This window comes from Mustelus asterias, chromosome 2 (assembly GCF_964213995.1).
Source record: "Mustelus asterias chromosome 2, sMusAst1.hap1.1, whole genome shotgun sequence".
Classification (NCBI taxonomy): Eukaryota; Metazoa; Chordata; class Chondrichthyes; order Carcharhiniformes; family Triakidae; genus Mustelus; species Mustelus asterias.
Window position 1 is genome coordinate 3,985,882 of NC_135802.1, and position 25,685 is coordinate 4,011,566.

At 44.6% G+C, this 25,685-nt stretch overlaps 1 protein-coding gene across 2 annotated transcripts in view; it reads right to left on the reverse strand.

Moving 5' to 3' along the window:
* LOC144504669 (repressor of RNA polymerase III transcription MAF1 homolog) overlaps nucleotides 1-25,173 on the reverse strand; it is a 50,014-nt gene extending 24,841 nt beyond the window's left edge. The window contains exons 1-2 of one of the 2 annotated variants that reach the window (XM_078230371.1): nucleotides 24,723-25,173; nucleotides 10,683-10,823 (exon numbers count right to left, since the gene is read on the reverse strand). In XM_078230371.1, the coding sequence (XP_078086497.1) occupies nucleotides 10,683-10,765 (83 nt within the window). In that variant the 5' untranslated portion in view covers nucleotides 10,766-10,823; nucleotides 24,723-25,173. The remainder of the gene's footprint in view (nucleotides 1-10,682; nucleotides 10,824-24,722) is intronic. The other variant, XM_078230380.1, reaches the window with a different exon arrangement.
* Between the last annotated feature and the right edge of the window lie 512 nt (nucleotides 25,174-25,685).

Sequence of the window (25,685 nt, forward strand, 5' to 3'; positions counted from 1 at the left end):
CCAATGAGCAGAGGAAAAGATACAGCTACACCACAATCAGTTCAGACTGCTCGCACAAAGGAAAAGACCGGCACAACTAGACTGCGCTACCTCTTTCAGCATCATTAAACCTCTCTCAATCTGTAACATTGAAAGATCCCACAGTACAATCTTGTTTCCCCCCCCCTCCCCCCATTTGTTTCAACTCCAGTTAGCCTTGCTGAAATGACAGGGGATTCACCAATGCACCACATGGATCATTTACCTAGTTAAAAGACTACAAAAACCTGATACAGTACCAAAATCTCCATTTGAAAACTAGTTACTTGACAAAGCAGTGGTCTACACGATGAAGCTCTCCCAGAACACAGTGCCTTCCACGGAAAGGGATGCAGACAAACCTGTATTAAATCCTCACTGTCAACCTGGGCTGTGAAACATCAGGAAGGTAATGTTTCCTTTACAATGGGACTTGTCAAAGACAGGTCAGCTGAATAACTGGTGCCAGTGGTGAGGAGCTAGATACTACCTTCTGAACTGTCATAAAATCAACATCTGCATTTGTCCACAAGATATGTCTTTCAATGAAAGCACTGCTTGGAGGAATGTCTAATCTGGATATATTTTAGCAACTGGATACAAGTAGTTCTTTGTTTTAACTCCATGTTGTCAGTTTGCCATGACAATCATTCCACTTAACCCCCTTTACCTTGCACACTACTTTTCATTTCTATTTTTTCTTTAATTGTGCCTCCTTTTGTCTCCTGCACCTATCACTTCCGCCCCTTAACCATTTTCCAATGCCCACTTAATCACAGAATCCTACAGTGCCATTTGGCCCATCAAGTCTGCACCAGGCCCTATCCCCATAACCTCATTTATTTACCCTAACTAGTCCCCGACACTAAGGAGCAATTTTTTAGGTGTCCAGATCACCAACAACCTGTCCTGGTCTCCCCATGCCAACACTAGTTCAGAAAGCCCACCAACACCTCTACTTTCTCAGAAGACTAAGGAAATTTGGCATGTCAGCTGCGACTCTCACCAACTTTTACAGATGCACCATAGAAAGCATTCTTTCTGGTTGTATCACAGTTTGGTCTGGCTCCTACTGTGCCCAAGACCGCAAGAAACTACAAAAGATCGTGAATGTAGCCCAATCCAGCCTCCCATTCATTGACCCTGTCCACACTTCCCGCTGCCTCGGCAAAGCAGCCAGCATAATTAAGGACCCCACGCACCCCAGACATTCTCTCTTCCACCTTCTTCCTTCGGGAAAAAGATACAAAAGTCTGAGGTCACGTACCAACCGACTCAAGAACAGCTCCTTCCCTGCTGTCAGACTTTTGAATGGACCTACCTCGCATTAAGTTGATCTTTCTCTCCACCCCAGCTATGACTGTAACACTACAGTCTGCACTCTCTCCTTTCCTTCTCTATGAACGGTATGCTTTGTCTGTATTGTATGCAAGAAACAATACTTTTCACTGTATGCCAATACATGCGACAATAATAAATCAAATCAATTTAGCATAGCCAATCCACCTAACCTGCACATTTTTGGAGTGTGGGAGGAAACCCACGCAGACACAGGGAGAACGTGCAAACTCCACACAGACACTCCACACTCACTGTCCTTTGTGGGTGGTGTGTTTAGATCTCTTTTCCTCCCTCATTCCTTTGTTTGGGAGTATAGAACTGGAGTATCAGTGGAAAGAAAGATTGTCTCGTGCTCAGTTTACATTTGTTATTCTTGTGAATGCCCTGGTGCGTGCAGGGCAAAAAGCTTTGACGTGCCTTTTTTCAACAATACTCAAGCATCGTTATATCCTTTACGTAGAAGTCTTCCCAGTCCATGTCTTTGATAGATTCTGCCTGACTGGAGTGCACGAGCAGTGAAATCAAAAAAAATTTGTAGTTTAATCACCACTCAAAAACATCCAAGAAACCAATTCAATGTACTCTGGAAATCAGACAACCAGGAAACAAACAGCACAGGTAAGAGCGAGGAAAAAGTTAATGCTTCAGCTTCTCAGACAGCAAGTCTGTCAGTCAATGAAGTATTCAAAGTGTGGCCACAAACAGCAGGCTTCTTGGCCATAGCTGCTCCCCAAAAAAACAATTCACAGCAAATGAGAAGATTGTGTCCTTTTGAACATCCATCAGCTAACACTGTAAAATATCTACTGTCAGCTGGATCTCCTGTTCACCATCCTCCCCAACCCGTTTACTGCTATTGTTCATGCTTCAAGAAGATGGCCATTTTCACCACCTGCAGTGTTTGCTATGTCCGTAAGTGACTTGAGCCCAGAAGAATCTGCTGCAATTGGGCAAGTTACCATAGATGATTGAGTTTTGGACAAGGTGCTGGCTCATGATTGTGTTTTCTCTCTGCCTCTGATGTGATTGCTTTTAAAGGGAACAGTTCTTATTTGGTTGCTCCAGTGCAGTGGTCTTGGACGAGCTTCTCCCAAGACTCAGGGTGTTCATCTAAACGCCCAAGTGAAGCCTCCAAAGTGTCCCCATAGTACTTCTGAGTGGCGGGATAGTGCCCAGAGTTCTCCATATGGTACGTGAGTGTCAGGCATTTTGGCTACATGACCAGCCCAAGTTGTGGCTATCAATATAGTGTAGATGTTTTACATGCCAGCTCCGCTGAGCAACTCAGTGCCTGCTATTTTGTCCTGCCACCTGATCTCCAGAAGGTCCAAATGGCAGCTCAAGTGAAAGTGGTTGAGTTTCTTGGCATGACTCTGGTACACAGTCCAACCCTCAGAGGGCAGGCTATTACAGTGCAGACTCAGTTTGCTTGTTGGACTCACTCCCCTTTCCCATGCTTATGTTCAAAGCCGTTGAAGGCTACACTTGCTTTGGCAATTCAACATTTCTCGTGATCAACACAGACAGCTCAAGAGTGTGCATGTGCTAAAGAGATAAGTAAACTTATCCTCCACTGACATTTTCTGGTCCTGAATTGACACTTTGGGCGAGATGGAACAGGTTTTTTTTGCTGATATTGTTGAAGTGCCTGCAAGTCCAGGGTGCATTACAAGCCCAGCTCATGAATCAGCAGCTACTGCAGTCAGTAATTGGCAACAGCAAATCCCAATGTCCTTGGAAACTCTGGTCTTTGCTGCTAGCACATAGCCCTGTTCAACACATTAGTGACTGCAATGGGGCTGAAACCTCCATCACCCAGGATGCATGAGCATACCAGCAAGGAATTATTGAACTACTGATGAACTTTAAGGGCAGGTAAATTTTTCCATTACCTTCCAAAGGCCCTCATGGCTGAAAGGCCTTGAGCAGATCAACAAACATCGAGCATAGGTCCGTATTCTCTTCCTGGCATTTCGCTTGGAGATGGCCAACTATAAACACCTATCAGAGTCACACTGGGGGTGTACACACTTGATAAGTTGTCAGGGGGAGTTTAAGCACTGGTGATCATTAATCCCCTTAGGAAGGCAAGTCAACTTACTAACAGCAATGCCAAAGATGGAAAGAGCTGCTTATGTTATTTTACTGGGCTTTAGATGAGGTTCTGGTTTGCAAGTGGTGAGGACTCAGCATTGTAAAGACATGTGTAAATCAGCCACATTCAGAGCACAAGGCTCACTGCCAGTTTCAACAGATTCAGAATACAAACAGATCAGTGTGTGATGATACTATGCCTTCAAGAAATGTATTTTTATCTTGTTTCTCTGCAGTGTGTTTCCCCCTGGTGTTATTGTTGGCGTTCTGTCTGTATCTATCTTTTATTGTTGCTGAAACAGGATAATTGAACCATGTTGATTTTTAATTTGGACATAAAACCCCAGGATACTATAACCCTTTTGGAATTGTTAGATGGAGCCTGATTGACAGGTCAGGGGCTGGTTCTGGACTTGTCCCCCCTCCCCATAGGAAAAAAACACCAGTGTTTTGGTTTCATTTTGGGCAGTAGCTGTTTGGACTGCAGACTGAAAACAGCATTTCCTGGAGTGAAAATTCTGCTGTGAGGTGCAGCTGGGAGCTAGAGGCAAGCAATGTCTCGATGTCAGTGTGCTGAAAGTTCTTGGATTGGGAAGGCCTCAGCATTTTCAATTCAACATCCAAAAGGAGTACTCCGTTAATGGTAGGGTGTTGGGGAGAGTTAGAGAACAAAGATCGAGGGGTACATGTTCATAGCTCCTTGAAAGTAGAGTCACAGGTGGACAGAGTGGTGAAGAAGGCATTCGGCATGCTTGGTTTCATCAGTCAGAACATTGAATACAGGAGTTGGGACGTCTTGTTGAAGTTGTACAAGACATTGGTAAGGTCACACTTGGAATACTGTGTGCAATTCTGGTCACCCTATTATAGAAAGGATATTATTAAACTAGAAAGAGTGCAGAAAAGATTTACTAGGATGCTACTGGGACTTGATGGATTGAGTTATAAGGGGAGGCTGAATAGACTGGGACTTTTTTCTCTGGAGCGTAGGAGGCTGAGGGGTGATCTTATAGAGGTTTATAAAATAATGAGGGGCACAGATCAGCTAGATAGTCAATATCTTTTCCCAAAGGTCGGGGAGTCTAAAACTAGAGGACATAGGTTTAAGGTGAGGGGAGAGATATAAAAAAGTGTCCAGAAGGGCAATTTGTTCAGAGGGTGTTGTGTCTGGAACAAGCTGCCAGAGGTAGTAGTAGAGACGGGTACAATTTTAGCTTTTAAAAAGCATTTAGTTACATGGGTACGATGGGTATAGAGGGATATGGGCCAAATGCAGGCAATTGGGATTAGCTTAGGAGTTTTAAAAAAAAAAATAAGGGCGGCATAGACAAGTTGGGCCGAAGGGCCTGTTTCCATGCTGTAAACCTCTATGACCGAGTAATCCACATCAGGTGTTGGCGAGCTGCAAGGTCCAGCATCACATGAGCATACTTGCTTTCTGTGCTAAGCCTACAATGGGAGGTTGTTTGAATTGGATTGATATATTTAGCTGTTAGGGTTTACACAATATCATGGTTGTTCTTTTTTCGTAACTGGTAAAAGTTTTGCTAATTTTCACATTATATGTTAACTGTGTTCTGAAATAAACTTTGCTTGATAAAAGTTTCCTAGTGGATACTTGAATCATATCTGGAGTGAAACACTTTATGCTTACCCTAGCCAAATTCAAAGAGCAAAACCTATGGTCTTGGATGACTTTGTAAACACCTTGGAGGTTCCAGCCTGGGTCATAACAAACACCAAACTAAATGACAGGGTATGTCACCTGTAAACAAGCGAACAAGAGTACTGGCACGCATTTTATCCCACTGATTCAAAGATTGATTTGTTGCTCTCCAGTTGGTGCGATGCATCAAATGTGTTAGCGCAGTGGGTGGTCTGCTTGTCACCTCTTGCTTTCAGTGCTCACTGCTGGCTCACAGTACAGCTATTGTGAAAGAGAGCTGAGTGCATAAAGCTCATCAGTAATAGCCCATTAGTGCGTCTCAGGAGAGAAGGCCAATGGAGTAAACCCTATAGAAAATCCAGAATAGAGTTCCACAGGAAGCAATGTCATTAATTAGGCAACTTTCCAGAAAGGGGATCCTGATACCTGGGTAACTCTGGTCTTTTATGGCCTGTTTGCTTCAATGGATGACTGGAGCCAAGAGAGTCATCAACAGGTTGCTTATCAGCAGGCAAGTAAAATTCAAAGACACCAGTCATTCGTATTACAAACTGGAATGCAAGGTCATTACCAATTACCTTCTACAGGTTGATGGTGCACACAAATCTCACTCATGCAGACACTGCTGTGCAAGAAACTAGGCTCACTCAAAGTGGATCCTTTGAACAGAACACTACATGGCCTTCTGGAGGAGGAAACTCCAAGCAGCAAGTATTTCACAAATAAAAATATTTTATTCGCAATGATTGAATCCCACAGAAGGCTGAGAGAGACTTCTAATACCTTGCATGATCTCAGCTAACCTAATGCATCAATGCCCAGATATCAAGGATCAATTCTATGAGGCATTTGATGCTGCCAGCAGCAGAATTCCAGCACCAAGGGACTTTACCTTTTGGGGGACTGCAGTGCAAGAGTGGGTACTGACTACATGGCTTGGTCAACATACATTTTTTTTTAAAGTTTTACAATATGTCAGCATCGCTGGCTCAGTCAGGATTTATCAACCAGAAGATGGCCATGTAGTGCAGCTACATCCACTGAGTGTCCAGTATTGGCCATAATAGGAATGTTTTCCTCCTCTTGTCCATCCAAGTCACAAGAATCTTACAGCAGAGGTGGTCATTCATTAACTCTGCAAATATTTCCGTTTCAAGCATTTATTGAATTCCCTTTAAGAGTTCCCACAGAAACTACTTTAATCATCTTCCCAGGAAGTGCGCACTGGTTCTTTTGCTAGAAGTATTGATGCCAATTATAGCAAGTTAATTTGAGGACCATAATAGAAACAGGAGGAGGCCATTCAGCTCCTCAAGCCTACTCCACCATTCAATAGGATCATGGTTGACCCAACATTTCTCACGTTCACTTTCCTGCTCTTTCCCTCGATTCCCTTACTGATCAAAAATCTCTCAGCATTAAATGTATGCAAGGACTCTGCCCCCTTTGAGGCAAGGAGTTCCAAAAGACGCTCAATCCTCAAGAAATTCCTCCTCGTGCAAGTCTTAAATTGACACCTCTTTATTCTGAGACTACTATCTAGTCATGGACTCTCCCGAGAGAGGAAACCTCCTCTCAGCATTTATCCTGTAAAGCCCCTTAAGAATCCTACAATATTTCAATGAGATCACCTCCCATTCTTCTAAATTCCGATGAGTCGAGTCCCAATCTGTAATCTTTCCTCACAAGGCCCTCCAATGAAATAGCTTTCCTTAAATAAGGTGACCAAAATTACTCAGTACTCCGGATGTGGTCTCACCAATACCTTGCACAGTTGTAGCAAAACTCCTTTCTCTTATACTCTAACCCCCTGGAAATAAGGGAACGTACATTAACCTTCCTGATTACCTGCTGCACCTGTGGGGCCATAGTATTGATTTTCATAATGAAGGTTGATACAAGGAAACTATCACCTCTGCCAGAGGACTCCAGAAGGTGACAAGGCATCACAATCTTAAGAGCCAAGTCATTTAAGAGTGAAATCAGGAAGTGCTACTACACACAGGCTAATGGAAATCCCCAGTCTAAAAGGCTGTGGGGAATAATTGAAACTTAAGACTGGAATTGGCAGTTTGATATCCTTGTCCAACGGAAATCTATGAAGCAAAAGAATGATCCAAATAAATGGCAGATCATCCAGGGCAGAAAACTAGCATGCATGTACAGCAGGTAATAAAGTGAATGGAATATTGGCATTTATAGCTAAAGGAATAGAATAAAGGTAAGGAAGTATTATTGCAACTATTCAAGGCATTGTTGAGGCCGCACCTGGAGTAATGCACAGATTTGGTCTCCTTGTTTGGAGGAAGGATATAGTGGCATTGGAGGCAGTTCGAAGGTTCACTAGATTGATTCCAGAGAGGAGGGGTTTGTCGTATGAAGAGATTGAACAGTTTAGGCCGATACTCTCTGGAGTAAAGAATGAGGGGAGATCAAATTGAGGTGTACGAAATGATAAAAGATACGGATAAAGTAGACGTGGAGCGGATGCTTCCTCTTGTGGGGCATTCTAGGAAGAGAGGTCATAGTCTTAGGATAAGGGGTAGCAAATTTAAAACAGAGGAGAAACTACTTCTCCCAAAGGGTTGTGAATCTGTGGAATTCACTGCCCCAAAGTGCAGTGGATGCTGGGACAGTGAGTAAATTTCAGGAGTTAGACATTTTTAATTGGTAATGGGTTGAAGGGTTATGGGGAGAAGGCAGAAAAATGGGGATGAGGAGCATATCAGGCATGATCGAATGGCAGAGCGGACTCAATGGGCCGAATGGCCTAATTCTGCTCCTATATCTTATGAACTGCCTCATTTTGTTCTTGCGTATGACAGTGACATTTTGAACTGTTCAAATCTACCACATCCTTGCATGTTGTTTTCACTTCAGCTGCAACAATGAGGCTAAAACAGGAAGGCAATCAGATTATGTATTGCACAAATGAGTAACACCTGAGCCTCACATAGTAGATTGACAAAACATACTGTATCTAAAGAGGAAACAGCAATTTCCTTTCTATTGCTAAAAATGATTTAAAAAACCACACTGTCAATGATAGTTATATAGGACTTATAATAGCTTCATATAAAGTTCCTTCAGTGCAGTGACTTGTATAGACAAATTCAAGTGCCTTGTTGTTTTTCTTTAACAGTAGGAACTCGGATGAATAAACAGTTTGGGCTGAATGGCCAATATTGGTCAGACAAGAGTGCTATAAGGAGGGAGCTCCAAAATTTTGGCCTAGCAACAAAGGAATGGTCACGTATGTCCAAATCAGGATGGTGTGCGCCTATTGACTGCTGCTGCTCTCAGTAACAATGAGTTTGAAAGATACTGCCATTAGCTTGGTGAGTGGTACACTCTACAACCACTGTGTGCCAGTGGAGTGAATGAAATGTTTACAGTAGTGCAAGGGATGATGATCCAGCAGACTGCATTGCCCTGATAATCAAACTCAAGTGTTGTTGAAGTTGCACTCACCCAGTCAAGTAGTGTTCCTGACTGGCGCCTTGTAGGAGGAATACAAACTTTGAAGAGTCATGTGAACCACTGCAGAATTCCCAGCCCCTAGCCTGTTTTTGTAGTCATAATATTTATATAGCTAGCCCAGTTGGTGGCATAATGGACAGTGAAGGTTATCTCAGATTGCAATGGGATCTTCATCAATTGGGCCAATAGGCCGATGAATGGCAGATGGAGTTTAATTTAGATAAATGAGGTGATGCATTTTGGTAGATCGGAGCAGGACCTACTCAGTTAATAGTCAGGCGTAGGGGGAGAGTTATAGAACAAAGATCTAGGAATACAGGTTCATAGCTTTTTGAAAGTGGAGTCACAGGTGGACAGAGTGGTGAAGGCGGCATTCGGAATGCTTGGTTTCATTGGTCAGAACGTTGAATACAGGAGTTGGGACGTCTTGTTGAAGTTGTACGAGACATTGGTATCTCTTTTAAGGAGGCCACACTTGGAATACTGTGTATAGTTCTGGTCACATTATAGAAAGAACATTATTAAACTAGAAAGAGTGCAGAAAAGATTTACTAGGATGCTACTGGGACTTAATATTTTGAGTTATCAGGAGAGGCTGGATAGACTGGGACTTTTTTCCCTGGAGCATAGGAGACTTAGGGGTGATCTTATAGATGTCTATAAAGGGGAGGGGGGGCATAGATCAAGTAGATAGTCAACATCTTTTCTCAAAGATTGGGGCGTCTAAAACTAGAGGGCACAGGTTTAAGGTGAGAGGAGAGAGATGCAAAAAGGTCCAGAGGGGCAATTTTTTCCCCACACACAGGGTGGTGTCTGGAATAAGCAGCCAGAGGTAGTGGTAGAGGCAGGTACAATTTTGTCTTTTAAAAAGCATTTAGACAGTTGTATTGGTAAGATAGGGATATGGACCAAATACAGACAATTGGTGCCAGCTTAGTGGAAAAACCTGGACGGCATGGACAAGTTGGACTGAAGGGCCTGTTTCCATGCTGTAAATCTCTGACTATCTATGAGAGTTGAGTTTCTGGTCAATGGGGACACCTCCAGATTATTTGGTCCACATCCCACTCTACCCATCTTACCAATATAACCATCTAAATGCTTTTTAAAAGACAAAATTGTACCTGCCTAAACTGTGCAACCTGTCCTCCCAAGACAACCCACCCGTTCCTGGTATTTGTCTAATAAATCTTCAAGTGACAGCAGAAATCAGTGCGTTCATCTCAGAGACACTAATACCAGTGTGATAAAGGTTGATAGACTATTGTTTAATCCAATCCTCCCATTCAGGTTATTTGATGCAAAATCTGCAGCAGGATTGATTAGAATAAGCTGCAGAGAATGACTATGGTACGAATCAATTGAAGTGTATATCACCCAGGCCAGCAATGTTCTAAAGAGTTGGATTGATGGCAGTGCAAAGTCAGACCTAGAGCTCAGGAGCATTTTTCTATCTGTCTGGTTAGTTGATTAGATGGAGCAGTGAACTTTGCCAGCAAGATAAGAAAGGCAGACACTTTTAGTGTTTGGTTGTTTAGGCTGTAATTCTCATGCTATTTATAACTTGGTTAGTGTGTTTGGAAAATGCAAAATGGGCCACATGGTCAGTGACACCACATCCAGTACATACAGGACGAAGACTCAGAATCAGCAACCCCCTCCCTCCAAACAATTGTGGGCAGGCAGCTTCTGTGCAGAGAACTGAGGGGACATCTTCCAAAGCACAATGTGTACCTGAGAAGAGCTTAACCATAATGTAACTGAATGTTAAAGCAGGCTCGAAGGGCCAAATGGTCTACGGCTCTATTTATGCTCGTTAAAAGTCAAATTATAGCAGTACAAATAATTTCTGCAGTTACCCAAGTCACATTTTCCTGGAGATTCGGCATCAATCATGCTCTGAAATATGGATGGGCTATAATTCTGGGCTACAGTTCAAATATAATTACAAACATGAAACTTCATCAATTTAGAAACATGTTTGGCTATCAATTCAAACTTGCTGTCATGCACAGAGCAGAGTTGATTCAAGTTTAAACTGTTGGTGACCTCATATCAGATGATAAGTGAAAGATTAACTCACCGCCCTATAATGTGAGAGTCACCAGTCTCAATGGTAAGCTGGGAGTTCATCGCCTCAAAGCTTGTATTTTCCAACAGCTTCATCTTGGAAGACTTGATTTACGTCACCCGTGGGTCTGTAAAACGAGACTGATACTTGATGCTGTACCCACCAAAAAGAGAAAGAGAGACCGGATTATCACACTTTAGCATGAAATTAACTTTGCAAAAACAAGCACATATACAGATGAGCTAGTGGATTACTGCCAATAGTTGACATACAGGCTAAGTTCAATTCCCAGCTTGGGTCACTGTGCAGAGTCTGCACGTTCACCCCGTGTCTGCGTGGGTTTCCGCCGTGCGCTCCGGTTTCCTCCCACAGTCCGAAAGACGTGCGGGTTAGGTGCATTGACCATGCTAAATTCTCCCACTCTGTACCCAAACAGGTGCTGGAGTGTGGCAACTAGGGTGTTTTCACAGTAACTTCATTGTCACAAGTAGGCTTACATGAACACTGCAATAAATAAACTTTAAATTACACTTGTTACAGCACAGGCAGCAGCTATCTAGTTTTGTGTTTAAGCTGGCTTTCCATCAGAGCTATTCACCTGGCGCCACTCCACACCTTCTCCACAATATCATGCACATTCTTTCAGATAACAATCCAGTTTCTTTGAACGTCTTGATAGAACCTGGCTCTATCACAAGAGAAAGCAGCACATACTTAACCACTTCTGCACAAAAACATTTCTCATCACCACTGCTTCTTTTGCCAATTCCCTTGAATCTCTGCCCTCTGGTTCTCAATCCATCCACCAACAGATATTCCCCCACTCCATGTCTACTCTATCCAGACCCCTCATGATTTTGAATAACTATCAAATCTCCTCTTAACCTGCTCTTCTCCAAAAGTCTTAAACTCTCCAATCTATGTGATTGAATCTCCTCGTGAGAGGCCATCGTGAATTACAGCATGCTCTTGAATGCCTGGTGCCCAGTTCTGCACAAGTTCAACACCGGTTTTTGATTTTCATACTCCACATCCCGAACGAAACCCAGGATACTATGCTTTACTAACCATGCTCCCAATCTGTCCTGTCATTTTCAATAATTTATGCACATATACACCCAGGTTCCTTTGTTCCCGTACCCTTTGTTATACTGTCACTCCACATCTTCTTGCCACAGTAAGTCACCTCATTGCTCTACAATAAGCTCCATCTTCCATGTGTCTGCCCATTGCACCAAACTTCTACGTCCTTTTGAAGTTCTACACTATCATACTCCATTCACAAGCCAAGATATCATTGCAAGATTTGAAATTGAGCCCTGTACAACGTTAGCTAACATTGTAGTTTAGCTATTTTCATTTCATAGAAACCCTACAGTACAGAAAGAGGCCATTCGGCCCATCAAGTCTGCACCAACTACAATCCCACCCAAGCCCTACCCCCATATATTTTACCCGCTAATCCCTCTAATCTACGCATCCCAGGACACTAAGGGGCAATTTTAACATGGCCAATCAACCTAACCCGCACATCTTTGGACTGTGGGAGGAAACCGGAGCATCTGGAGGAAACCCACGCAGACACGAGGAGAATGTACAAACTCCACACAGACAGTGACCCAAGCTGGGAATAGAACCCAGGTCCCTGGAGCTGTGAAGCAGCAGTGCTAACCACTATGCTACCATGCCGCCCTACAGGCTATTTGCCCACATGTCTGTTGTACGTGACATTTGACTGTGGTGCAAGTCCACATACAGCACAATAAAAGCAGTAACCTCATCTCCAACATAAGCAATCACAAATCTCCCTTAAATCCATGCTGACTTTCCTCAAATGACTATTTTGCCCAAAGCAAAGGAAAGGAGCTTCCCCAACGCAAGGGGTTGGACTGACCTGCCTGTAGTTGCTAGGTTTATCTTTACTTTGAACAAGAGTGCAATGTTTGCAATTACTACCCAGGTCAAAGGAAGATTGAAAACTTATAGCCAGTGTCACCACATTTCCACTTGCTTCCCTCAGTATCCTTGGGTGCATCTCATCCCAACCACACTGCCTTATCAACTTAAATACACATGTATACCAAATACCACCACCTTAGTTAAGCACTTCAGTAACCTCCTTTCACCAATCAATAAGTAATGGAAAAAAGTACATGATTATCCACTCTGGTTTAGATGAAACACCAGTGGTTGGCTCCCAAGCCACTCAACAGTATCTTAGAAACTGCTGGGAACACTCAGGAGGTCTGAAAACACTTGGAAGCAAAGAGTTAATTTCCATTGATGCCAACTTTGTTTGAATTCTGGATCCTGAACTACAGGGAGCAGACAAAAATACAGCTCCAGGTTTAAGATTTGACTGCCAGGAAGGAGGTGCCCAGAAGATATGCAGGTCAGGTTGATTGGCTATGATAAATTGTCTCTTAGTGTCAGGATTAGCAGGTTAAATATGTGGGGTTACAAGAATAGGGCCTGGGTGGGATTGTCAGTGCAGGCACGATGGGCCAAATGGCCTCTTTCTGCACTGTAGGAATTCTTGGACTATGAACATTCAGGAGTTTGAGAGAACACAAGAAAGTCAGGTTGAGATATCAACATCCAGTAAGTCAAGGACTTTTCTTTTTCACTCAGACCTGCTGTGCATACGAGGTTCTGCTCCAAGTTATCAAAAACTAAATGCCCATGTAAATTCTGTGGCAAGATCAGTTTCCCAAATGAAAAATTAGATCTTGTATTCCCAAGTTACCAACATTCCAAGAGCCTAGCTTTGCAATCCCAGGATAGTCTACCGGGTGACATTATAAATCTCGTTAAACTGGATCAGCTCCCCAGCTGAGAGCTCTTTAAAGCAGAACATAGAATAAATGCCAGGAACAAGTTATATGATTTGTTTTGCTAGCTGGAGAATGGAGTCCAGTGCTAGAAATACCGATTTTGCTCACTTGTTCTGAACCAGTACTGGTTTGTGTAGCTGCGTTGGGGCAGATTGGAATGCAACTAAATTTAGCTTCTCTGTTAACAAGCTGAAGTTCAAACACCAAGATTGAGGGGTGTAAAACTTTGGTATCTTCTGCCAGAAAAGCAGACAATCCATCACTCCTAGCTGATTCAGTCTGTGTCACTTGCAACTGAAGGGATCTTATTTACTTCACAATTTGGATTTATGACAGATGGATAAGTTCTTAATTTACATCCCAAACTATGGTATTTATCCTTTAACAAAGGGTCATCTGGACTCAAAATGTCAGCTCTTTTCTCTCCTTACAGATCTGCTGAGATTTTCCAGCATTTTCTCTTTTGGTATTTATCCTAAACCTTGAACAGTTAAATTTCCACAGTTCTATTGACATTGATTGAACCTATGCCTCAGAACAAAGCTACTCAGATGTTGGCTTGGGTCATGCCTGCAAATGTGATTGCGATCATGTGTCAACAGTGATGACACTGTTTTGAGATGTTGAATTAAAGCAGTGGTTTCCAACTCTGTCACAGCACATATTACTACAAAATGTATTTTGAAACACCTATTTCCTCCCACTGAACTGTCCTCGAACAAAAAGCTTTTATCTCAAACCTCAAGCCACCATCCAATATAATTTTCATCCGTTTAAGTCTACAACAAATCACCAGTTGCATGTCCAATGGAATATTTGTTATTCAAAGTGCACCCATTAGAGAATATCTCATTAGCAAATTTGCTTTTACATTTGGTCCCCACATCCAGATCATTAATATAGATGGGGTCAAAGCACTGATCCTCGCAGTGCCCCACAAGTCACAGCCTGCCAACCTGAGAATTCCCCATTCATTCCTACTGGTTTCTATCTGTTAACCAATTCAATCTGTCAGTATATTACCCACTATGCCGTATGCTCCAATCTGACTTACTAACCCCCCTTGTGGGATCTTACTGGGAGCCTTCAGAAAATCTAAACACACCACAGCTATTGGTTCCCCTTATGGCAAATGGTATATTGTCTTCATAGCGAGGACATTGAGTAAAGGAATGTTTTGCTGCAATTGTACAGGGTGTTGGTGAGCCCACACCTAGTATGTGCAGTTTTGGTGTCCTTATTGGAGGAAGGATGCCCTTGCTATAAAGGGAGTACAGCGAAGGTTTATCAGGCTGATCCCTGGGATGGCAGGTCTGTCATACAAGGAGACACGAAATCAGTTAGGATTATATTTACTGGAGTTGAGAGGGGATCTTATAGAAACTTATAAAATTCTAACAGGGTTAGACAGGGTAGATTCAGAAAGAACATTCTCAATGGTGGGGGAGTCCAGAACTAGGGATCATGGTTTGAGGACAAGGGGTAAACCTTTTAGAACTGAGAGGAGATTTCTTTACCCAGAGGGTGGTGAATGTGTGGAATTCACTACCATAGAATGTAGGGGAGGCCAAAACAGTGCAATTTCAAGAAGAAATTAGATGTTGCTCTTGGGGTTAAAGCGATCAAGGATATTTTGGGGAGCGGAAATCAGGATATTGAATTCAATGATTAGCTATAGAACATAGAACATAGAAAGCCACAGCACAAACAGGCCCTTCGGCCCACAAGTTGCGCCGATCACATCCCCACCTCTAGGCCTATCTATAGCCCTCAATCCCATTAAATCCCATGTACTCATCCAGAAGTCTCTTAAAAGACCCCAACGAGTTTGCCTCCACCACCACCGACGTCAGCCGATTCCACTCACCCACCACCCTCTGAGTGAAAAACTTACCCCTGACATCCCCCCTGTACCTACCCCCCAGCACCTTAAACCTGTGTCCTCTCGTAGCAACCATTTCAGCCCTTGGAAATAGCCTCTGAGAGTCCACCCTATCCAGACCCCTCAACATCTTGTAAACCTCTATCAGGTCACCTCTCATCCTTCGTCTCTCCAGGGAGAAGAGACCAAGCTCCCTCAACCTATCCTCATAAGGCATGCCCCCCAATCCAGGCAACATCCTTGTAAATCTCCTCTGCACCCTTTCAATGGCTTCAACATCTTTCCTGTAATGAGGTGACCAGAACTGCGCGCAGTACTCCAAGTGGGGTCTAACCAGGGTCCTATAAAGCTGCAGCATTATCTCCCGACTCCTAAACTCAATCCCTCGATTAATGAAGGCTAGTACGCCATACGCCTTCTTGACCGCATCCTCCACCTGCGAGGCCGATTTAAGAGTCCTATGGACCCGGACCCCAAGGTCCTTCTGATCCTCTACACTGCTAAGAATGGTACCCTTCATTTTATACTGCTGCTCCATCCCATTGGATCTGCCAAAATGGATCACTACACACTTATCCGGGTTGAAGTCCATCTGCCACTTCTCCGCCCAGTCTTGCATTCTATCTATGTCTCGCTGCAACTTCTGACATCCCTCCAAACTATCCACAACACCACCTACCTTGGTGTCGTCAGCAAACTTACCAACCCATCCCTCCACTTCCTCATCCAGGTCATTTATGAAAATGACAAACAGCAAGGGTCCCAGAACAGATCCCTGGGGCACTCCACTGGTCACTGACCTCCATGCAGAGAAAGACCCCTCCACAGCCACTCTCTGCCTTCTGCAGGCAAGCCAGTTCTGGATCCACAAGGCAACAGCCCCTTGGATCCCATGCCCTCTCACTTTCTCAAGAAGTCTTGCATGGGGGACCTTATCGAACGCTTTGCTGAAGTCCATATAGACCACATCCACCGCTCTTCCTTCGTCAATGTGCTTGGTCACATTTTCAAAGAACTCAACCAGGCTCGTAAGGCACGACCTGCCCCTGACAAAGCCGTGCTGACTACTTTTGATCAAAGTGAATGGTGGAGCAGGCTTGAAGGGCCGAATGGCCTCCTCCTGCTTCTAGTTTATGTTTCAATCTCCAATAGATTTGTCAAATATTATTTTCCTTTCATTAATCCATGTTGATTCTGCCCAATCCTACCATTTTCTAAATATTCAGTTCTCACCTCTTTTATAGACTCTAGCATTTCTCCAGCATATGGTTAAAGCTATGAAAAAGGTCATAACCCTGAACTCAGTCAGAGGTTTACAGCATGGAAACAGGCCCTTCGGCCCAACTTGTCTATGCTGCCCTTATTTTTTTTTTTAAAACTCCCAAGCTAATCCCAATTGCCCACATTTGGCCCATATCCCTCTATACCCATCGTACCCATGTAACTATCTAAATGCTTTTTAAAAGACAAAATTGTACCCGCCTCTACTACTACCTCTAGCAGCTTGTTCCAGACACCACCCTGTGTGAAAAAATTGCCTCTGAACACATCTCACCTTAAATCTATGCCCTCCAGTTTTGGACTCCCTTACCTTTGGGAAAAGACATTGACTATCTACCTTGTCTACACCCCTCATTATTTTATAGACCAAAGTCCCGATAGCATCCTAGTAAATCTTTTCTGCATTCTTTCTAGTTTAATAATATCCTTTCTATAATAGGGTGACCAGAATTGCACGCAGTATTCCAAGTGTGGCCTTACCGATGTCTTGTACAACTTTAACAAGACGTCCCAACTCCTGTATTCAATGTTCTGACCGATAAAACCAAGCATGCTTGGTGAAGAATGCCTTCTTCACCACTCTGTCCACCTGTGACACCACTTTCAAGGAGCTATGAACATGTACCCCTAAATCTCTTTGTTCTGTAACTCTCCCAACACCCTACCATTAACCCAAGTCCTGCCCTGGTTCAATCTACCAAAATGCATCACCTCGCATTTGTCTAAATTAAACTCCATCTGCCATTCGTCAGCCCACTGGTCCAATTGATCAAGATCTCGTTGCAATCAGAGATAACTTTCTTCACTGTCCACTATGCCACCAATCTTGGTGTCATCTGCAAACTTACTAACCATGCCTCCTATATTCTCATCCAAATCATTAATATAAATGACAAACAGTGGACCCAGCACTGATCCCTGAGGCTCACCGCTGGTCACAGGCCTCCAGTTTGAAAAACAATTCTCTACAACCACCCTCTGGCTTCTGTCAAGAAGCTAATTTTGTATCCATTTAGATACCTCACCCTGGGTCCCGTGAGATTTAACCTTATGCAACAACGTACCATGCGGTACCTTGTCAAAGGCCTTGCTAATGTCCATGTAGACAACATCAACTGCACTGCCCTCATCTACCTTCTTGGTTACCCCTTCAAAAATTCAATGAAATTTGAGAGACATGATTTTCCACTCTCAAAGCCATGCTGACTGTCCTTAATCAGTCCTTGCGTCTCTAAATGCCTGTAGATCCTATCTCGCAAAATACCTTCCAACAACTGACCCACCACAGATGTGAGGCTCACTGGCCTGTAGTTCCCAGGCTTTTCCCTGCAGCCCTTTTCAGACAAAGGCACAACTTTTGCCACTCTCCAATCTTCAGGTACCTCACCCATGACTATTGATGAACTGGTAACGTTTTTCTCTCCACTCCACAGATGCTGCTTTAACTGCTCAGTATTGCCATCGAAAATAAAAGCCAAATACTGCGGTTGCTGGAAATTTGGACTAACTCATGTGACTCCAGACTGCGTAGAAGGATATCTTTGATTCTCCACAGATACTACCATACCTGCTGAGTTTATCCAGCAGTTTTTATTTTGATTTCAGTATTGCCAACATTTGTTTCTTAGAGATCAGATTTCCAACAACTGTAGTATTTTGCTTTGGCATTGGAGGCTAGGATTAGGAAGCATTTACAGAAAATCACCACCTCACATTACAGCAAAATAGCTCAGTGTACAAAACTGTCGGCAAGCAATGGCATATCATTACATGGCAGTTATCCCGAAGATGGTAGTTCCTTGGTGTTTGCAAGCTCTGTAACCAAGAGCCCAGAGGCTTGATAAGACTAAAATACTTTGGAGATTGTGCTGAATCTTTTGTCCCCATGGAGGTCTCTGCAGCTTGTAAATAGAACAAAGTGTGGGAAAATACTTTCTGTTCCAAATATTTTCCCATGCTTCCTCAGTGTAATATCACAAAAAAACTTAACTTCAGATGGCATATTGGATGGTTATCCACTGGAAAGTGAGTTTGGCTATAAATCTGTCTAGCCAGAGAGTGGACATTTGCAAGCAGCAAGCTGGGGAGGGGGACTTTGGGACTGTGTGCAGGTCTGCACATTCTCCATGTTTCCTGGAGCGACTGCTTTTTTGAGCCTGGGAGACGGAGAGAGTAGTTTGTGTTAAGGTATAGTTGTGTCCACTGAAGTTATTTGCTCTGGTCAGTGTGTGGATGGAGGATTTGTTGCTTTGCTTGTGGTTCCTGCGTCGGTAGATGGGTCTGCACGGTCAGGTATTCCGGGTCGCTGTTGGACTGCGGTTTGGCTTTGCCAGTTGGTGGATACCCAGACCATGCTCTGGCATGGACAGGTCAAAGGCCGGTAAGTGGATGACATCCCTGTGGTTGTGGTCACAAATGAGCCGGTGGCTGGGTCTGTGTGTTGGGGTCCACTGGGTCACCACCAGGTCAGAGTCTTATTAGATATGATTCCAGGATTGGACGGCACTTGAACCAATCCTGGGTGTGTAATAGCTCCATTAACTGATAATCAGTCGCGTTTGTAACACGCTCATTAACACATGCTGGAAAAGACATCTGCAGGGTTCTCTGCCACCAAAAGGAATAAGTCTTGCACCTTCTTTGAATTACCCAGGAACTTGGGAAACGCATGTGGTCTTCATGGCAATGCAAGCAGTTGACTTCTCAATTGATCAGCATCCTTTTTGCCTGTCTTGATGAGTGCAAAACAAGAAGCTTCAACAATACACAAGAATAATTCTTTGTATTCAGATCATTTCAAATATTCAGTGGGCAGGTCAACACAAATGCGAAGGGGTATAGCGATACCAACTGTCAGTCAAATAGAGAGCAAGTAATAAAATCTTACTGTCATTACCGTGGATTCCATGCACCTTATCAGCTGAACTATAGCCCCAATCACTGCAGCTTTATAGGGCTGCAAAGTCCCAGAGGACCATTGTCTGTGACAGGTGGTAATTTAACCCATGGATTACCACACCTCAGGTGAGGGACAAGGTTGAGAAGGCAGAGCCTTCACAAATAACCTCAGCCAGTATGGGAATTGAACCCATGTCACTGCATCACAAACCAGCAATCCAGCCAACTGAGCTAAACCGACTGCACCTACTGATACACTTGCAGGAACATATCAAGGACTACACTTGCACTTCATTTATTGTTTTATTGCTGTCATTCTCAGCAGTACTGTGCCAAGAATAGCTAAGTACCAGCTTCTGATAACAATTTCAGAACATTTACGAACGTACTACTGCCCCAAAGCCACTGGAGACATCACTGCTTGTCCTTCCCCCCCCCCAAACAGTATTATTAGTCGCTATAAATGCATGTCCTGTAGGAACATTATCTCAGCACCTGTTGATTATCATTGCCCACTTTTAATGTGATGGTTTTCATTTTTCAACAGAATTACAACCACCTCCTATTAATGCACGATCAGATCAAACAGCTTCTGCTAACATTCGTTCCCTGGTGGTTTAATTATTAACACCTTCACACTAGAAAACACTGCTTTCAGCTCTGGTCAAGGCTGTGTATGACAGCATTACAATCATACCCTAGCGTTTGTTAATCTAGATAAAAATCCCAAACATTCAGAGCCAGGATCATGAATATTTTACTCAGTATTTCTACCTAGGAAAGCTTTCCATCTTGCAAAACAACAAACTCTGCGTTAAGCATTGCCTGTGTCTCACTCAGGAGCCCCACTCATGCATTCTCTGCTGCACAAGACAGTGGACTGGGAAGGCATATTATTGTGGGGGTGTTATGTGTAGACAACATAGAGACTAGAAGCAGGAGCAGGCCATTCAGCCCTTCGCACCTCCTCTGCAATTCATTTTGATCATGGCAGATCAAATTCAATATCCTGATCCGCCTTCCTCCCATATCACTAACCTAAAGAGCTATATCTAATTTCTTCTTGAAATCAGACAACATTTTAGCCTCAACTTCATTCTGTGGCAGTGAATTCCACACACTCACCACCCTCTGGGTGAAGAAATTTCTCCTCACCTCAGTTCTAAAAAGTTTACCCCTTATCCTCAAACTATGACCCCCAGTTCTGGAGCCTGGACTTACTAAGCCACAGACTTCAATCAGTAAGGATAGGCAACACCTCCTCCATGATCATCAATACTGGAGCCCAACAAGGCTGTGCCCTCAGCCCCTTACTATACTCTTATACACCTATGACTGTGACCAAATTTCCCTCCAACTCGATTTTCTGATGACACGCTGCAGTGGGTCGGATCTCAAACAATGAGGCAGAGTTCAGAAAGAGAGAGAGAAGCTGATGAACTGGTGCGATGACAATCTCTCCCCTCAATGTCAGTAAAATGAAGGAGATAATCATTGACTTCAGGAAGTTGAGAGGAGGACATGCCCCTATATACATCAACACGGATGAAGTAGAAATGGTCGAGAGCTTCAAGATTAGGTGTCCAGATCACCTGCAACCTGTCCTGGTCCCTCCACATGACAGTTAAGAAAGCTCACCAACATCTCTCTCTCAGGAGGCCAAGAAATTCAGCACGTCCGCTACAACTCTCACCAACTTCTATAGATGCACCATAGACCGCATCCTTTCTGGATATATCACAGCTTGTTATGGCTCCTGCTCTGACCAAGACGCCAAGAAACTACAAAGGGCTCTGAATGCAGCCCAGTCCATCACGCAATCCAGCCTCCCATCCATTGACTCCGTCTACACTTCCCGCTGCCTTGGAAAAGCAGTCAGGATAATCAAGGTCCCCCACACACCCTGGATATACACTCTTCCACCTTCTTCCATCAGGAAAAGATACGAAAGTCTGAGATCACGTACCAACTGACTCAGCTTCTTCCTTGCTGCCAGACTTCTAAACAGACCTACCTTGCATTAAGCTGACCTTTCTCTACATCCTAGCTATAACACTACATTCTGCTCTTTCCTTCTCTATGAATGGTATGCTTTGATTATATAGTGCGCAAGAAACCATACTTTTCACTGTATAGCAATACATGTGACAATAATAAATCAAATTATGGGGCAAGGTTGTGCAGGCATATTTTCACTGGGTCATCTTCTTGGAAAGGTGAGCTTCTGTTTCTGCTTGCCTCTTCCAATATCTCACCAGCCTGCTGAGGTCTTAGCCATCAACAATTGTTTGGCAGTTACTGGTCTCAATGTCCACCATCTTCATATCTTGCTTGCAGGTATCTTTGCACTGGAGGTGTGAACACCCTGGAGGTCATAGCCCACTGGCCACTTCACTGTACAAGAGGTCTGTGTGTGTAGCCATCATCCAAAGAGCCTAGCAAGGATTGTACACTGGTAGAATCTGCATGCTCCAGGACTTTAGCTGGTGACCTTCTCCCACTAAAGATGTCAAGGATATATCTGAGACAGCAAGGCAGAAACTGATCAACCTTTTCTCCCACTTAGCACATATCCAGGTCTCCCCACTGTAGAGTGTGAAGATGATGCAGGCTTGCCAGACTTGCAGTTTGATGTTCAGTCCAGTTATTCGTGGCCCACAATTAGCTGCAGTTTGTGACGAATATTCACTTACCTTTACAGTATTTCTACAAGTGCTTGTTAAAACTCCAAACACTGACAATAAGTGTTACTGACAGTTCCTATTTTTGTTCAAGGTCTCCAGACACCATTGGAGTTCCTGTCATTGTCAGCAATTTCTGAAATATTAACCCTTCTATTCTCTGCATTTTACTTAATCTGCTGAGTTGTTTGTTCATTTTTCAATTCCAGATTTCCAACAGCAGTTTTGCTCGTTTATATTTGTTTACATGGGCTTATTCAACTTAATCAGCAATTTATTCTGCAGACGGGAGGTTAAAAATCAGGCAAAGTGCAGTCAGCAGAATTCAAAACCATCTGGGGAGACCCAAACACATCTCAAATCAATTGACCACGACCAATAGAGTTTTCTTGGTTTGGGATCACCAACACTAATCATTGTATTGTGTACAAACAGCAAAATCATTACTAGCTAGGGGCAGCACGGTGGCACAGTGGGTCACTGTGTGTGGAGTCTGCACATTCTCCCTGTGTCTGCGTGGGTTTCCTCCGGGTGCTCCGGTTTCCTCCCAGTCTGAAAGACATGCTTGTTAAGTGCACTGGCCATGCTAAATTCTCCCTCAGTGTACCCGAACAGGCACCAGAGTGTGGAGACTAGGGGATTTTCACAGCAACTTCATTGCAGTGTTAATGTAAGCCTACTTGTGACACTAATAAATAAACTTAGTTCTTTATTCATCAACCTCTAACCTGCCTGCACATCACATCTCCCCCACCCCCCTGCCACACATTGGCAGCAATGGGTATCACTGCTGCCTTTCAGCACCTGGGACCCAGGTTCAATTCCAGCCTTCTCCCCATGTCTGCATGGGTTTCCTCCAGGTGCTCCAGTTTCTTCCCACTCCAAAGATGTACAGGTTAAACGGAAAACAGAAAATGCTGGAGAAACTCAGGTCAGCCAGAGAGTGGTGAATCTGTGGAACTCTTTGCTGCAGAAGGCTGTGGAGGCCAGGTCATTGAGTGTCTTTAAGGCAGAGATAGATAGGTTCTTGATTAATAAGGGTATCAGGGGTAATGGGGAAAAGGCAGGAGAATGGGGATGAGAAAAAGATCAGCCATGATTGAATGGCAGAGCCCTTGATGGGCTGAGGGTGGCCTAAATCTGCTCCAATGTCTTATGGTCTTGGGTCTGACAGCATCTGAGAGAGAATAGAGCCAATGTTTCAAGTCAGGATGACCCAAGAAAAAGGCTCTGATGGGTCATCCTGACTTGAAATATTGACTCTATTCTCTCTCCTCAGATGTTGTCAGACCCCAACAATTTACCCCGCTAACCCCCCTGACACTAAGGGGCAATTTAGCATGGCCAATCAACCTAACTCTCATCCGTGGGAGGAAACTGGAGCACCCAGGGGAAACCCACACAAAGAATGTCAACAAAACGAAGGAGATTATCATCGACTTCAGGAAGCGTAGTGGCGAACATGCCCTTGCTGACAAAGGGGACGAAGTAGAAAGGGTCGAGAGCTTCAGGTTTTTAGGTGTCCAGATCACCAACAACCTGTCTTGGTCCCCCCATGCCGACACCACAGTTAAGAAAGCCCACTAACGCCTCAACTTTCTCAGAAGACTAAGGAAATGTGGCATGTCAGCTACGACTCTCACCAACTTTCAGATGCACCATAGAAAGTTTTCTTTCTGGTTGTATCACAACTGACTATAGCTCCTGCTCTGCCCAAGACCTCAAGGAACTACAAAAGGTCATGAATGTAGCCCAATCCATCAAGTAAACCAGCCTCCCATCCATTGCCTCTGTCCACACTTCCCACTGCCTCGGCAAAACAGCCAGCATAATTAAAGGAACCCACGCACCCGGACTCTTCCACCTACTTCCTTCGGGGAAAAGATACAAATATCTGAGGTCACATGCCACCCGACTCAAGAACAGCTTCTTCCCTGCTGCTGTCAGACTTTTGAATGGATCTACCTCACATTAAGTTGATCTTTCTCTACACCCTAGCTATGACTAACAGTACATTCTACACCCTATCCTTTCCCTCTCTATGAACAGTACACTTTTTCTGTATAGTACACAAGAAACAATATTTTTCACTGTATATTAATATATATGACAACGCTGGTCTGTTCAGAGCTCGCACAGTCACCCAAGGCTGGAATCAAACCCCAGTTCCCTGGCTGTTTCGCCAGCATTTTCTGTTTTGGTTTCAGATTCCTGCACCCAAAGAGTAATTGCCTTTATCTGCAGATTGGATTAGATTAGTCATGGTGAATGTGCAGGCTGGCTAAAATACTCTGTCAGAGTCAGTGCAGACTGGATGGGCCGAATGGCCTCCTGCTGTATGCTGCAGCCTCCCCCCACCCCCTGTAGATACCCCTCTATCAGTGTCATTGTAAACAGTCCCTGACAGACAGAGGGGGCAGTGTCTGCGCCCCGGGCTCCTCACTGAGGCTCTGCGGGGCTGGGGGGGGCTCCTTACCTGGCGGACCCTGAAGGGTTGCAGTGGCAGGGCCGGCCTGGGCCTCCTCCCTGGTCGGGGTCTCTGTTGTCTGTCTCTCTCTCTCTCTCGGTGTCCTGGGGCTCTCTTCAGGCGGAGGAGGGCCTACTCGAAGCGCCGTCTCTGCAGGGTAAGGCGGTGGCCGCCGTTCTCGAGTTGCTGCTGCTGCTGATGATGATGAAGTGCCGCGGGTGGAAACAGAGCGAGCGCGGGGCGCAGCGACACGAAGAGGCCGGGCGGCGGGAACGGGGAGCGGCCTGGGGAACCATCACAGCCCGAGCTTCCACACACAATCACCGAACCCTGCTGCTGCGAGTGCCGCTGCTGCTGCTGCTGCTTCTCCCTCCGCTTTCCTTTCCTCCTCACAACCCTCTTCAAACCGATCCCGATCGATCGGCCTCTCCGACCCCCAGCCGCTGTCCCACCTTTATAGACAGAGGGCGGTTACCATCAACCCCACCCCACCCAATGGCGGCGAGGCCCACCTTCCCTCCGCCTGCTAACTGGGCAGGAGTGCCGTCACTCAAGGTGAATGGGGGCGGGGATTGGCTCCCATTGGCTGGGAGAGCTGTCGGTCAGGGCGAATGGGAGCGGGGCTTGGCTCCCATTGGCTGGGAGAGCTGTCAGTCAGGGGTCCCGGGTGGCCGTTGACGAGGCGGGTATTTGAATTCGCTCACGCGCAACGCCCGTTAGCCACGCCCACTGCATCTCATTATGTCGATCCCAACGAGGCGATTGGTTAGCGGCTCCGAGCCCGCCCCCAGTTGTTGTGATTGACATGGCTATCTCGCCTTTGACTGGCTGAGGACGCTGTCAATCACAGGCACTCCGCTGTGTGGGTGTTGCGGAGGGGGCGGATGGACAGTTAATCCAGAAAAACATCCAGACTCACACAGCTCCTTCCCAATGGATTAGTGAGTACAGAGCCTCCAAACAACCTCCACA